Source organism: Sporobolomyces koalae (genome assembly GCF_050403365.1).
Source record: "Sporobolomyces koalae JCM15063 DNA, S_koalae_JCM15063T_v1_ctg58, whole genome shotgun sequence".
NCBI classification, from domain to species: Eukaryota; Fungi; Basidiomycota; class Microbotryomycetes; order Sporidiobolales; family Sporidiobolaceae; genus Sporobolomyces; species Sporobolomyces koalae.
The window spans coordinates 55,873-70,693 of NW_027481713.1; the positions used below are offsets into that span (position 1 = coordinate 55,873).

Consider the following 14,821-nt stretch of genomic DNA (forward strand, 5'->3'; position numbering starts at 1 on the left):
TCCGACTTGTACTCGTACCCGCTCAGCTCCGACACTCTGCCCGTGTACGAACAGGTCACGCTCACGTGGAACCCAGCATGCGTGTCCATCGGATCGAGCGCGACCGTCGACTTGTACCTGAACGTGCAAGAGGACGCGGGCCTCGTCGCTGTGCACGAGTGGACCGATGTCAACTACCAGGCGGGCAAACTCGAAACGATGCTCAAACCCTCGTGGTGGAACGCGAGTACCGGCGCAGGGTCGATCCAGGCTCAAGTCCGCCTTCTATTCTACTTGTTGTGTTTCGCAGATTCAGGCCTGACACGGTTCCTTGTGTGCAGCTTAGCATTGTTCCCTCGGATCAGCCCATCTGGAACACCCCGGCCCCATCTGGACCGCTCTTTACCGTCACGTACAATGGATCGTGCGTTGTCTTCGGTGGCTCCTGCTCAAGCTCGCCCCCTATCTCAGCTCACGCTTCTTGCAATGACCTTGACAGGTACCCTTCCGTGACCGAGTCTGCTCCTCAAGCGATCTACACGGGTCCTTCGGTCGAATCCGTCGCAGACAAGAACGCGTCATCGAACAACCCGACAGGAGGCAAGCTCGGAGCTGCGATCGGCGTTCCCCTCGTCGTCGTTGCGCTCGTTGCGGCTGCGTACGTCACCTGGAACAGATTCCGCAAGAGACCGCAGAAGAAACAATTCTCCGCGGTAAGTTCGAAGAACACCTAACCCTCGATTTCTTTGTAAACACGTTTCCCTGACGCTTCTCTTGGGTTTCCTGAACCAGGTTGTCGACAAGCGCATGTCGATGATCTCGCAGGGTACTTGGCAACCTCGACCGTCCATGGCCCTGTCCTCGGGGCATCGACCGTCGGGATCGATGTACTCGACCGCGAACCGACACTCGTACTTTGCAGACCCGAATCAGCGTCACTCGACGTACTCGGTCTCGCAGGGAAGTCCGTTGCGACCTCCGCAGCCTGCCGAGATGCGTCAACGTGGAGTCGGAGAGGGCGACCGGATCAGTCGAGTCAGTTTCGCTGGGGGCGAACCGAGACCGAGCTTCACTTCGAGTCGAGCCGGTGGACACGGCAAGAACGGAAGTATCTACAACACGGCAGGTAGTCGATCGTCACTTCATCAATCACAGCGTTCGCGCACGGCGATCGCATACCCGCAGAGTTCTCCTCCACTCTCGCAATCGGCCCGTCCTGATATGCTCACATCGTCAACTTCGTCCTCGTCGCTCGTCTCGTCGACTTCATCTTCAGGAGGTCGCTCGAGGTTCGAAGACCCGATCTCGAGGTCGGGCACAAAGGAGGAACTGCGAGATTCACCCTCGGTGACCCAGTTCCGGTTCCCGGCCCACGTGCCGCCCTCATCTTCGACGTCGACCGCAGCTGGAGCAGCGGGACACGCTCACAAACCTTCAATGACGTCTTCGTTGCGCAACGAGATCAACCAAGAACCCGCTGCCCCCGAAGATCCGTTCAAAAAACCCGCGGCTCCAGTTCGACCGAGACTGTCGCCCCTCGCGACGACAAACGTTTCGGCAATGCCGCAGTTGTCGAGCGAGCACGTCTTGTCTCCGGATCAAGCCCTCGCATCGTACTCGTTTGGAGCTCGTGCGATCTCTCCTGCTCAACCTCCTACTCCCTCAACGGGACCTCCTCCTCCTCCTCCAGTGCTCTCGACCGCGACGAGTTCGAATTCACTTCGTTTGAAAGCGACTCAGATGTTGCACAAGTTTAAATCCAACTCTTCTCTCAACAAGCGAAACGCTCGAGAAGAAGACGAGATGAGGAGGAACCAGCACGAGAGGAGTATGAGTCCGTTTGAAGATCCTCAACACGAGTTGCCTCCGATGGCGATTGACCAGATCGATTCTGGACTCGAATGGTTCGAGATTGGAGCGGACGAAGATGAACTAGATGAACGCAAGAAGAACGAGCAGGCAGCGGAAACGAGTTGGAAAGGCGGCAAAGCTCTCTGATTGGGATGAGCACCTGTCGTTTTCACTACTCTCGCATGTTCCCCACTACACAAACACTTTTCGACTTTCTCTCTCTCTCACGAATCGGGCCCTTTTTAAACATTTTGACTTTATTTCCTTGCGACGCTTGATTGATCTTTCAGTTGCTTCGAGCCTCATTCTCTGTAATCCAATATACCCTCTAGTCATTGCTCGATAACGTAATTCTCCCGAAACTATGGATGAGCGAATAAGTGTCTCATCGAAATCATTCCGAACCGCGGGTGCTTACATCCTGCCCCTCTCCTCTTCGGATTCGACGACTTGAGGCAGCCGGAACGACTCGAGTCTTCCTTGCTCGTCTACCGAACCAGTACTCGCGAGCCACGGGAGAGAGAAGAGACGATGGCTCAACTCGCGTTGCATTCGTTGTCTCCTGCCGCGACGGCATCTTTGGGAGGTACGGGTACTGGACAAGGAGGTTCAGACTACTCGTTGGCATTGTACTCGTTCCTTGATCGATTGAGTCCGATCATGCTCGATCGATTGTACGCGTCGTCCAGCTCGGTACTCTCCATCTTTCGGTGTGTTATTTCCCCCTGATATAGCTTACTGTTCAGTGATAGTTGACGTCCTTTCCAATTATCAGGTTGTTGCCGTTGACTGCGAGACATTTGGTCCTCAACTTGCTATGGATGTCGAGTCCCACCAACGACGACGATCCCGACAACAATGACGACGAATCAGAGGAACAGGAAGGACCGAGTGAAGCGACGCTGAAAGAAATGGCAGTCTGGGTTCGAGAACGCAAATCGGATGGACCCGATAAATCAGAACGCAGGTGAGCGCTTCTGTCTCTCTCTCTAAGCAAGATTCACAGATTGCTGAGGATTCAACTCTTTCGCTCTGTCTCTGACTGCGGCTACACAGACATTTGAACGCGAGTTTGTCGGCACTAGCACGATTACACATTTTGACTCCGCAAGCGCCACCTCGCACTTTTCAACAAGACGACCAAGACGAGATCATGATCCAAGACGACGAGTCTGAATCTGCGACCGTCACCGACGCAACCGTATTTCGCATGAATGACAAGTTTCGCACGAGTCTCAGACAAGCGCTCACAGGAGGGTCAGCCCGATTCCCTTTTGCTTGTGGCTTACCTGCAGCAACCCAACTGAGAGTGATTGGTCCGTCTCGATGATAGTGGCAAACCCGCAGCATTTGGACAACCCGTCTCGGAACCCGATCCGAACGTGACCGTGCAGTTTCTCGATCAACATGCTGAAACGCAGTGGGAAACGATTCAACACTTTATGGTCAACTATGCCGATCCGACTCGTGCGAAACCTTCTGACAAGGTCTTGCAACTGTTGTACCAATCGGGCCTCATGCATTCCGAGTAAGCATTGAATCGTTTCTTTCTTTCTCTGTTAGACTGGACTGACCCCCTGTTTATTCTCTTTCTTGCGACGGAGTAGCACTCGATCGTTGAGAAGCATGAGAATCACTTCGAAAGGGTTCCAGTTCCTGCTCGAGGATGTCAACACCCAGTTGTGGGACTTGTTGCTCACCTACCTCGAGAGCTCCGAGGCGAGTCTTGTCTTTCCATTTGCAACTCATGACTCTCACACAGCTGATACTGTCCGTCTTGGAAAACAAACACAGGACTTGGTCGAGACGATCGGGTTCTTGTTCATGCTTGGTTCACTAGAACTAGGGAGAGTAGGTTTTATCCTTTCTTTTTCACCATACCTGTCAACTGGGTATCACGAGATGGTCTCTGAAGGTCAAGCTATCTTGACAGGGGTACGTCTCGGATCGAATGTCACCGTCTCAACTACAGGTCTTGGCAGATCTCGCCGATTATGGACTCGTCTATCGTGCTTCCGTTAGTCTGCATCTTTCTCGCTCTCGAGGCTGTCTCGCCACTGACAAGAGCAAGGTGTGTTTGACAATTAGCCGACATCGTCAACTTTTTATCCGACTCGACTCGCAACAACTCTCACTTCATCCGCACCCCCACTCCTGTCAACCTTGCACGGTCAAGCAGAATCGCAAGGGTTCTTGGTCCTCGAAACCAATTACAAGTTGTACGCGTACACTTCAAACCCGTTACAGATTGCCGTCATGGGATTGTTTGCGAGTTTGAAAACGAGGTTTGCCAACTTTGTCACGGGCATGATCACGAGGGAGAGTGTTCGTAGGGGACTCGAGAACGGAATCACGGCGAACCAGGTACAATTTCTGTTCGCTCCTCTCTAAAGACAAGCGGTTGACCTTGGCCTCCCGTGGAGGAAATTCTTCTCCCAGATCATAAGTTACTTGACGACCCGAGCACATCCACAAATGGTCGCGTTGCACCAAGCGAGACAAGGCAAACACAACGAAGATCAAAATTTGTTACCGACTACAGTCGTCGATCAGATTCGCTTGTGGGAACACGAACGTCGTCGCATCAAGCATACCGAAGGTGAGACTTTTTGAACCTTTTAGAGTAGAATAAAAAAGAAGAGTGTGCTGATCCGAAAAAACATGGCAACAGCGTATCTGTACGACGATTTTTCTTCCGATCACGATTACAGTCTTGTAGCAAACTACGCGAGAGATTTGCGGGTCGTTTTGCTCGAATTGCCTCGACAACGCAAACTCGTCGTCACGGGTTCCGGACACGAGATTGTACGCGAGTTTATCAAACGCAGGATGGAAGTCGCGAGAGCCGAAGCAGAAGCGGGACGAGGTCCAGGGATGAATGGAACGGGATGAAAGGAAAAAAAAAAACCCCTTCAAACAAAACTCGGAGAGCATGCTACGAGTTCTCTCTTTCCAACTTTCCTTTTGATCGTAGACAATTGATTGTTGCTTGTATAACTTGTTTCCTTTCTTCAACACGCTCGCATTCTGGATCAGAGAGAAAATGCCAAGAGAACGAACATGATTGCAGATGAAAGAAGAGTATGCGAGAGTCAAGGGGTTTATAAGGCTACATGCTGTTGGAATCAAAGAGACTAGGGTTATGTAAGAAGATGATGCGAAAATGAAAGAATGTGGAAAGAATCGAGGAGAAAACGATACATGATGAGAGTGAGAGAGTTTCCGGTAAAGAATCCAAGTGATTGTGCGCGTCTAGGATACGATTGCCTGTCCGTTCAGTAAAAGGGGATTGCCAGTCAAAGATGGGTCAGAAGAAAGGTTTTGTTGTGCTGATTGAGCTTGGGGAGAAGTAGCTGCGATCGGGTTGATCGGCTCGGAAGGGGTGTTCGTGATGGCGGGAATTGCGACGTTGGGAGCAACCGCTGCAACCGGAGTGGGAGAAGCTTCAACTGCCACAGAGACAGAGAGGACAGGAGCGGTATCGACCGGGGGCAAAGGCGATGATGATACCGTTGGAAGGATAGTCGAGTTGCATACGAGACCAGAAGGGAACTCGTAGGTCGAATTGTGGGGGTCGATGTGCAAAGTCACGTTCGACAGGTCGACGAGAGTGAAGTTGCAGTTCAAGAGACTCTCGACGACAGGGGGGACCGCTCCAACGACAGAAGGGGTCGGGACAGGGTCGACAAGAGGCGAGGGAAGGACAGAACCTTCGGTTGGCACGGCGGCTGGCAACGATGAAGTCGGCAAGACTACCGGGGACGATTCAGTCGGAAGGATGATTGTAGACGAATCGATGGGAGGAACGACTGGATTCGACAACGGGATCGACGTATTGTCTGAAGCGGCGGGCAAAGTCGCAGTCGTGTTCTGTCCAGCAACGAGAGGCGAAGCGGGTGGGACCGGGATCGCAGCGATAGAAATCGAGGGTGATGCGACGACAGACGAAGGGGAGACAGAGGCAGAGACTGAAATGTTTGCGATCACAGTGGATCCGGTCGACGGCGTCGCGCTCGAAGTGGATGCTGCTGACGACTTGGTGCTGTTTGTCGCGATAGAACTGTTCCAGGTAGAAGATGGCGAACTGCTCGCTGCCGAAGAGGACGAATTGCCTTGGGACGACGACGAGGAATTTCCGTTGTTGTATCCTTGGGACGACGAAGACGAAGAGCCACCGGAAGGAGACGAGTACGAGTATGAACCACCGGTGAGAGCTCCCCACGCGGGTTCTCCCGTCCAAACCTGAATATTCACGAAAAAAGATCAGCTTGATCGAACCGGTAAAAAGTGCCCGTTGGAACAGTAGAAAGAAAATGTACCTCAAAGTCGGAAGCACCAGCGCCGGGTTGTGTGATCTGCCAGTACATCCAGGGTATCCCTTTTGCTCCAAACGCAGCGACGAATTCACTGATCTTGGCAGCTTTGTTTGGTCCGGTCAACCCCCATTCTCCCATCATGATCGTTTTCGAAGGGTGGTTGTTCTGTGCGTTCGAGAGTGCTTGGGCAGTCGCATACCCGTTCGTACCGTAATCGTGTACGGAAACGATATCGATCGCACCGCAGTTTGTCGCCCACCCTTGCAGCGAAGTCGAAACGTCGATTCCACCTCCCGAAGAGACTTGGATTCCAGATCCACCGACGAGAGACGAGATGTAGCCGGAGCGATCGCACACCCACGAAGGGTTCGGGTTGGGCATGTAACCCTGAGGTTCATTTTGAGCTTCAAACGCGTACACGACGCTGCTGAGATCTTTCCATTTCTGACCTCCCATCAACTGGTTCTGGTGGTTCAAAACGTGACTGATGCGTTGTTCGTACATCTTGATCGCCCACGGATCATTGTAGAACGCTTGCGCGTTCTTGATTTTGAGCGATTGCGACCCTTTCTGCGCGGGTTGGATGATGTTGAGCTGAACCGCGTACGAGTTTGTCGACCAGAATCCAAGGGCGTAACGATCCGACAGCGCGATCACAAGTTTGAGGCCTATTATTTTTGGAGTCGAGGTCAGTATCAAAAAGAAACGCTGTCGTCGGGGCAGAGTAACCGGACGTACCTCGCTTTGAACAGTCGGCCATGAGTTGATCAATCTTGTACAAGATGGTGTCGTCGTACGTGCCGACCTGGTTCGGTTCGACTGAGGATAGGGGAAACACCGCTCTGGGTCAGAATCGCTCGAGACAGATGAAGACGGGGATAGTCTCACGATCGGGTACCGGATTGTTGCCACTGCCTTTACAATTGCCTTGGACGCCACTGAGAAAGATGCGCACGACCGAGAACCCTCCCGCTTTGATCGCATCGAGTACAGAACGTCTCGGTCCATCATCGAGCGCGAACAAGTAGTACGACGACACTCCTTTGAACGTTCCTCCTGATGAGCCACGTTTCGAGGTATGATGACGGTGCAGGTGCAACGAATCGTGAGCCCGAGTCGTTCGCCTGAGCTTTTTCTGCATGCCCCCTTTCGCTGCGAGGGATTCGGTCACGGTCAAATGTTCGGCGAGAGGGGCATCACTGTGCTTCTTGGTCGTCTTGACTCTTCGAATTCGAGTGTCGGTCACTTCGATCTGTCCATGTTCGGTCGAGACGATGTTCGAGTTTGAAGTCGCACTCAGGAATGCTGCGCGGTCTGGTTCCTGGAGACTTTCGATCGATCCGGTGCCTTGTTGGGCAGAGACGACCGTCAGAGTCGCGATCGACGCCGCGAGCAGGACGGGGAGCGAAATGGGCGACAACATGATGTAAGAGGGAAAAAAGGAGAGTGGTGGTTGAAACGAATGTGGGGCCCGGTGTGTCGGGGCAAAGTCGGGAGAGTGACGAACGAAACGGCGAGTCGAAAGGGTCGAGAGAGAGAGAGAGCGAAGAGAGAGACCCCGAAGTGCAACTGCGACTGCGCGGGTCTCAAGTCGAGTCGTCGATAAGGCGGGTCGAACTGAAGGTGCTGTTCGACAAGTGTCGACGGCAGACGTGCACGAGAGCCTCGAGGTCAAGAAGCAAGAGCAGCGGGTGAGAGAGAGCCTTCGACGCAAGCAGTCCCGGAAATGAAGTGCCGAGAGCCACTTTATAATCTCACAGGGGAGTCGAGAGCGTCCAGAGCATCAACCAGCGGAGCACGCTTGCCCGAGTGGGAAAGAAGGGGGAGAATGGACGAGACATTCGGAGTGAGACAGCTACTTGAAGCGGAAGTCGGGATTAGGGTTACCTTTGATTACAAGTGACTATTACTGACTCACAATTACGTGTCTATTTACTTACTAGCAGGAGAGAATTACCATCTATCTCGCAGCGTCTCTTTGAGGACTGTGCGAGATCATACCAAAGCTAGCTGGCGATTGAACAAGAGAGAGAGCGCGACGTTGTCGACGATGTCAGCGCATCGCATCGCTCTCCTCACCACCTCGCCTTGCGCGCGCGCTCTCTCGACCCGCGTCTGCTTAGCTGTCAGTACGCCTGTTGACTATTCAGCCCGACGCCGCCTCGCCGCTCGTCGCCTCGATCCGCTCGCCGCAGTTTCGACCAAGATTCCGCTTGCATTCTCGCGCCAGACCAGCTCTACGCGACTGGGCTATACCTAGAGCACTTGCTCGTGACTAGAGTAAGGCATCATCAATCTTGCCAGACGCGCGTGTCTACCGAGGGGACGGACACGAGATGAGGATTGGCGAGATCAAGCATGCCCCTGGGTCTCTCTCGCTACAGGCAGACGCCAGACTCGTCGAGACTACAGTCTACTTGCACTCTTGTGACCTCTTGACAAACGCCCGGTCTATCGAGACGAGATTCATCGAGTTGACTGAACCTCTCTCTTCCCCTCTCTCGTGTTCTCTCTCTCTCTGTTGGCGCACCCGTCTGCAGCAACATTGTGCATTCTACTACATCTCTACACGCTCCTTTTCACCCCACCTCTGAACGATAGCCTTTCAACATGTTCTTCCTCGTGAGTCTGAACCCACCCGCCTCTCAACTCGTCATACTGAATGCTAACTCTGACCCTGCTAGCGCGAGTTGACCCAAGACTTGGTCATGCATCCGTCATATTTTAACCCGTCCCTGTCGGCGTACCTCAAAATGTCCCTTCGGAGACAGGTCGAAGGTTCGTGTTCGGGACGGTTGGGGTACATCATTGCCGTCACGGCCGACAACCTCGGAGCTGAAGGCGGTGAAGCCGACGAAGATCAAGACGATGATGCTTCCGTCGACAAGGGCATGCGCGGTCGGATCGCAGAAGATGGTCAAGCCGTGTTTCGGTTGCGGTACCAAGCGATCGTGTACCGACCGTTCCGAGGCGAAGTCGTCGATGGTGTTGTCGCGAGTGTCAACAAAGTCAGTTTCCCCGCTTTTGTCGAAAGCTGTTTTGTGCTAGACTGAACAGCTATTGTTGTATTTTCCAGATGGGAATCTTTGTCGATGTTGGACCGCTACAATGTTTCGTCTCGACTCATGTACGTACATTCCTATTTTTGAGCAGGTTTTAAAAGGCGCCAAGCTGAATCATTCTTTTTTTGTAGCTGATTCCGCCTGATTTCTCGTTCGATCCCAACGCGAACCCGCCCTGTTTCACTTCAAACGAAGACGTTGCAAGTTTATTTCCGTGTTCGACTCTGCCGACTTGGCCCACAGTCACTAATCTAGTACCCGTTTACAGTTGAAAATTGAGAAAGGGACCAAGATCCGGTTAAAGATTGTTGGAACTCGAGTCGACGCTACCGAGATCGTGCGTCCAGTTTCCTTTTCGCTGTTCCTCTTGGACAGCGCCGATTGCTTATGGGGCGAAATCGGACGACAGTTTGCGATTGGTACCATCAAGGAAGATTACCTAGGTCCCATTGGTTAATATACAAAATCTCGACGGCAGCCGTCGGGACACAAGAAAGAAGAGAATCAAGGAAAGGAGAATACCCTCTTTCTCTCTATCAAGCACTTGCACCAGAAACAGTTTCACAAAAAAACAGAATCAACACTTTGTTGTAACTATTCCCTTGACTTTTTCATACCATCAACTGGAAAGAGAGAGCGATTGCGCGCGACGAGTGAACAAGCTCGTGATTCAACGGCACCGTTGGCTGAAGTAGAATGAGCAGGTCTCGCAAACAAACATGACCGAATTAGCGGGACAGGGGGTAAAAACCGAGCTCGGCAAAGGGAAATTCGACATTACGAAAAAAAAAGTTGCTTATCCCTCGAACTGTAATTCGAAATTTATTTCTCCACCGTCTTCTCGACTGCTCTCTAAACCCCACCGTCGCTAGCTTGAGTGCATAGACGACCAGAACTCGCCTGTTCTTTCTCTCCAGTCTCTTCTTTCCCTCCAACGTTCAACTCTACGGATCCTATCAACTGTGAGTGTGGTTTTCTCGTCGTTCAACGATTCTCTCACATCTCCTGCCGAATTCAAACACTCGACACCCTCACCTCGCGCCCGATCGAAACCGATGTAGAAAGTTTTGGACGACCATGATGCAGGGGTACGAGGGGTCAGGAAAGGGTACGCACAGCCCAGAGGGGGAAACGACGAGCGTTTATGAAAGTGTCGAGACGCATCTCGTCAATTTCCGGCCTCCGGTGACAAGGGGAAATTTAGCAAGCTGGGAAACGAAATATGACTGTTCAAGGGCGACCGACAAAGTGAATGTTGCGAGCCACGAATGGAACGAGGCGGTGTTGGAATCATGCCGACTGTCAAGAGGGATTCAAGTGACTGACCGCCGTTCTGTCCACAGTCGTCATGTCGATGCAAGTTGATGCTGCTGCTGCTGCTCCCGCGACCGCTCCCGCCGTCGTATGCCCTTTCTCTTTTTCCATTGTCGTCGCGCTCTTTACTGATACGCCATTGTTGCAGGAGGGACCCACTTCGGCCGATTACTACTCGGACTCGTACGCACACTTTGGAATCCACGAAGAGATGCTCAAGGACGAAGTCAGGACCCTGAGTTACCGCAACTCGATGTGGTGGAACAAGCACCTCTTCAAGTATGTCTTCTCTCTCTCTCGCTCTTTATTCTCGAGAATTCGTCCTGATCGCCTTACCAACAGGGACAAGGTCGTTCTCGATGTCGGATGCGGAACTGGTATTCTTTCCATGTTTGCTGCCAAGGCCGGAGCCAAGAAAGTCATTGGAGTGAGTCCATCTTGCCCATCGCGCAAGCTTCGTACTCTAGCCAATGGTTGACGCGCGACGTATCCTTTCAGATCGACATGTCCAACATTATCGACCAAGCCCAGAAAATCGTCGAGGCCAACGGTTTCTCGGACAGTGAGTCGCCATTTTCCGCTTGTAGTTGGTTGATTCCCATTCACATCTCTTGTATTCGATAGCGATCACGCTGATCAAAGGTAAAATGGAGGAGGTTGTACTCCCGGTGGACAAGGTCGACATCATCATCTCGGAATGGATGGGCTACTTCCTTCTGTACGAATCGATGCTCGACTCGGTCCTCTACGCTCGTGACAAGTACCTCGTGCCGGGAGGTCTCATGTTCCCTGACGAGGCAACCATGTATATTGCCGCGATCGAGGATCAGGAGTACAAGGAGGAGAAGATTGGCTGTCAGTCCTCTCGATCTTTTCACTCTCAGTTCCCCTTTTGCTGACCCGCTGTGACGTCGACAGTCTGGGATGATGTGTACGGATTCGACTACTCGTGCATCAAAGAGATTGCGCTCAAGGAGCCGCTTGTCGACACGGTCGACCTCAAAGCCGTCGTCACGAACCCTTGCAAGCTCGCTGTACGTCGTTTTCACCACCCCTTCCGTCCTCGCGCATGTCACTGATCTCCTCTCGTGTAGACTTTCGACCTCTTGACCGTCACGAAGGAGCAGCTCAAGTTCATTGCAAATTTCAAGCTGACCGCCACCCGAAATGACTGTGAGCTGCAACAGGTTTTATAGAATCTGAGGAGGGCACGAAACTGATCGAGCGCCGTTTTACTGGTCAGACGTTCACGCTTTCCTCGGATGGTTCGACTGCGCGTTCCGAGCATGCCACAAACCCGTCTCGTTCTCGACCGGTCCTCATGCCAAGTACACTCACTGGAAACGTACGTCTCTCGCTCTAGATGCACACACCACAATGCAACTCATTGCCTGACACGTTGCTCGCTTTGAAAACAACAGAAACCGTGTTCTACTTGAACGAGATGATTACGGTCAACGCGAACGACAACATTGAGGGTACCATCTCGGTTGCGCCCAACGGCAAGAACCCTCGGGATCTCGACATTGTGATTGACTACAAGGCGGACGGAGACAACCAGGGCGAGCGAAGAGAGTACCGAATGTGAGCCTTGTTTTCATTTGGGCCCTCTCAAAACCAAGATTTTCAGGTTCCTGACCTTGTTCCATCTGCTCTAGGGCGTAATCGCATCGATCTACGTGATCAATTCCCACCATGTCCCCTTAGACCACTCAAAACTTGTTTCTTTTAGCATCGCTTGTCTCTCTCCTCTGCTTTTAAAATCCCCCTCTCTACCATTGCCTCCCTCTACCTCGACACTCACCACTATTGTCATCATCACCTGGGTAGTAGCAAGTTTCCTTCTTTTTGGGAGAAACTTCTCTGTGCTACTCTTTGCAAACCAAATCGAAAACGATTCTATACCCTTACCTTGTCTCGCTCCGTGGCTGTCTAGACTTGAAAGCTTCTGATATGAGCGGCTTTGCCTTGTGCAGTTGTGAGGCCTTGGAACGGATTATCTCGTGGGCTCCATCGAAACCCCTGTCTCGGAAATGACGAAGCCGAGGTACGAGGTCGAGGACTGGTGAATTCCGTATTTCGTCGGGTTGCAGTAGAGGCGAGCGTCGACGAAGCGGCGTAGAACTTGCCGTACACGCGAGACCTGTTCGTCGGGAGCTCGGAAAAGATGAAGTTGTCGTCAAGTTAAACGAGCACGGTGATCAATGTCGAGTCGATTGCGGGAAGACGCTGTTCGTGAGGTGCTGAAAAGCAGCAGGAGTGTCAGTCAGCCCCAATGGCAGGACAAGGCATTCGAAGTGGCCAAATAGCGAGCGCGAAAGGCGATTTTCCATTCCGAAAGACAGTGTAGTCGGAGCGCAATTCGAGCTTGGTGACGATCCTTGCATCGCGGAGGCGATCGAGAGACTCAAGCATGAGCGGAAGCGGGCAGCGATTCTTGCCGGGTGATTGCTTCGAGGCTGCGATCTTCGACACAAAGGCAATACGAGCCGTTGTTCTTGCGGATGAAAAGGATGGGCACGCTAGCAGACGTAGTTGAGGGTCGAATGAAACCTCTGGCGAGGATCTTCGAGTCCAGAGGAGAGGGCGGAAAGCTCCTTTTCAGAAAGCGAGTGAGGAGGATTGAAAGCCGGCTGCTTGCCGTCCTTGAAGTCGAGAGGTCGATGTGATGGAAGCGAGTCGGCACGAGCTTTCGACATTGCTTCAAGCAGATCGTGGTACATTTGGGAAACGCTCTCACATGAAAGAAGTACACACAAGTGAGGAAACGGCCCTGATTGACAGCAGATACTACGATTCGGCAAGAGGGAGGGTACAGACAAGTCAATGCGAGCACAGCTTCAGGATAGAAAAGACAATCATGAACATGAAACAGATCACTCGGGCCACCATGAGCCAAGGCTTGTTCCTCCACCAGCCAAACCCAACGAGTGCGACGGCGGCCCAAATGGCGGATCGCGGAATCCACATGCCTCTATGGGAAGGCGTAACCTGAACGTAGTACCATCCAGCTTCAGACAACCTTTTCCCCTCTTCGATTTGACCCTCCGTCAATCTCGACGCGGTGCGATAGTCCGGGTACGACGAAGACGCATTCCGGACGACGACGAGGAAGTCCCAGGCGTAAGATGCCATGCCGATGCGCCTCAGCCACTCCCCAAGGCACTCGAGCCACTGCGCGAGGCGCAAATAGAACGGGACGACCCGAGATTCTTGTCCCTGCGAGCGCATTCGGAGAGTCAGCGTGATCTTCGACTGGTGACTGGTGAGTGGACCGGGTCCGGAGCGACGCACGTCGACTTTGATAGCCTCAAGGGGAGCTTGCTCTAGATCGAGATTACGCGAAGCCGAGTTCTTTTCGTTGCCCATCTCGATTATCGGGTTTGAAGGAGGAGATGAAGGGGTGCTGTCGACACGCGTGCTGGTGGATGGAAAAGCCGAAACAGGTAGGAGACTTTTTGATTCGCCGGAGGCTGTGCCGCATGCCTCGACAAACCTTAAAGTGAAGCGCTCAACGCGAGGAATGTTCGAGGAGCCTTTCAAACTCCCAGCTCGTAGTGCCGAGGCGTATCTCTGCGAGCCCTGCACTAGCGGTATCCGACTATGGTCTCGTCTGCGCGGTACATGTAGTCATGCCGTGGCGCAGGCCCGGGTATTGTACACCATAAGAGATTGATCTTGCAAGTCGAAACAAGGTAGAGCGACTGTGCGCCTTGACCTCTTTCCTGCGTCTGGCAGTTTCTTGCAAAGCGTTTGAGTCGTACTTGTGCTTTTGACGCGACAAAAACTTGAAAACTGGAGAAAAAGCAGGCGAAACCTGGTGCACGGACGCTTCGAAATGTCAACATTCCAAGGGGCTCTTCGAGCTTCGAGGCTTTTGCTCCAAATTTAGGTGTGTCCAGTAGCTGAACCATGTTTCCACCGCACTCTGAAATCGTCCTTTAGCTCGTGCGAAGAGGACTTTCAAGCTTCAAGTGGCTCGAGAGGTTTTCGAAAGCTTAGAGAGTCAACAAAGCAAGAGAGCTCGAGTACTCCTCGGAAGAAAAGCACAAACAGACCCTAGCTAGTCTTTTCGAGCTGACTCTGAGAGTACCAGCCGAGTACGCCGTTGTCGGTCCGGAATCAAGTTGCGAGGACGAAATCACGGAACTTGAGAGTTCGGTCGGAGTTCCGAGGTTCGAAGAGTTTGGAGTCAACTTGTGCTGAAAACGGGCGTGTTTGTTAGGGTTAGGGTTAGGGTTAGGGTTAGGGTTAGGGTTAGGGTTAGGGTTAGGGTTAGGGTTAGGGTTAGGGTTAGGG

General features: G+C 52.6%; 6 protein-coding genes across 6 annotated transcripts; 4 read left to right on the plus strand and 2 right to left on the minus strand.

The window, feature by feature from the left end:
- Positions 1–166: 166 nt before the first annotated feature.
- JCM15063_006460 (uncharacterized protein) lies at positions 167–1,977 on the plus strand (the record flags this gene model as incomplete). The annotated part of the gene is made up of 4 exons (XM_076681184.1): positions 167–255; positions 326–403; positions 479–692; positions 772–1,977. The coding sequence occupies 4 exons, from the start codon at positions 167–169 to the stop codon at positions 1,975–1,977; spliced, it is 1,587 nt and encodes a 528-aa protein (XP_076531699.1).
- Positions 1,978–2,361: 384 nt separating this feature from the next.
- Positions 2,362–4,722, plus strand: TFB2 (TFIIH/NER complex subunit TFB2; the record flags this gene model as incomplete). The annotated part of the gene is made up of 10 exons (XM_076681185.1): positions 2,362–2,540; positions 2,606–2,797; positions 2,887–3,087; positions 3,164–3,358; positions 3,438–3,549; positions 3,625–3,681; positions 3,764–3,847; positions 3,919–4,194; positions 4,270–4,429; positions 4,502–4,722. The coding sequence occupies 10 exons, from the start codon at positions 2,362–2,364 to the stop codon at positions 4,720–4,722; spliced, it is 1,677 nt and encodes a 558-aa protein (XP_076531700.1).
- Positions 4,723–5,082: 360 nt separating this feature from the next.
- On the minus strand, positions 5,083–7,569 carry JCM15063_006462 (uncharacterized protein; the record flags this gene model as incomplete). Its single annotated transcript, XM_076681186.1, has 4 exons — positions 5,083–6,072; positions 6,150–6,814; positions 6,885–6,965; positions 7,035–7,569. 4 exons carry the CDS (start codon positions 7,567–7,569, stop codon positions 5,083–5,085), a joined length of 2,271 nt encoding a protein of 756 aa, XP_076531701.1.
- A 1,187-nt stretch (positions 7,570–8,756) lies between these two features.
- Positions 8,757–9,665, plus strand: RPB7 (DNA-directed RNA polymerase II subunit RPB7; the record flags this gene model as incomplete). Its single annotated transcript, XM_076681187.1, has 6 exons — positions 8,757–8,768; positions 8,831–9,154; positions 9,223–9,273; positions 9,340–9,408; positions 9,477–9,545; positions 9,618–9,665. 6 exons carry the CDS (start codon positions 8,757–8,759, stop codon positions 9,663–9,665), a joined length of 573 nt encoding a protein of 190 aa, XP_076531702.1.
- Positions 9,666–10,556: 891 nt separating this feature from the next.
- On the plus strand, positions 10,557–12,187 carry HMT1 (protein-arginine omega-N methyltransferase HMT1; the record flags this gene model as incomplete). Its single annotated transcript, XM_076681188.1, has 10 exons — positions 10,557–10,610; positions 10,671–10,801; positions 10,865–10,949; positions 11,021–11,084; positions 11,147–11,377; positions 11,441–11,556; positions 11,617–11,695; positions 11,766–11,867; positions 11,944–12,106; positions 12,181–12,187. 10 exons carry the CDS (start codon positions 10,557–10,559, stop codon positions 12,185–12,187), a joined length of 1,032 nt encoding a protein of 343 aa, XP_076531703.1.
- A 1,158-nt stretch (positions 12,188–13,345) lies between these two features.
- On the minus strand, positions 13,346–13,891 carry JCM15063_006465 (uncharacterized protein; the record flags this gene model as incomplete). Its single annotated transcript, XM_076681189.1, has 2 exons — positions 13,346–13,741; positions 13,817–13,891. 2 exons carry the CDS (start codon positions 13,889–13,891, stop codon positions 13,346–13,348), a joined length of 471 nt encoding a protein of 156 aa, XP_076531704.1.
- Between the last annotated feature and the right edge of the window lie 930 nt (positions 13,892–14,821).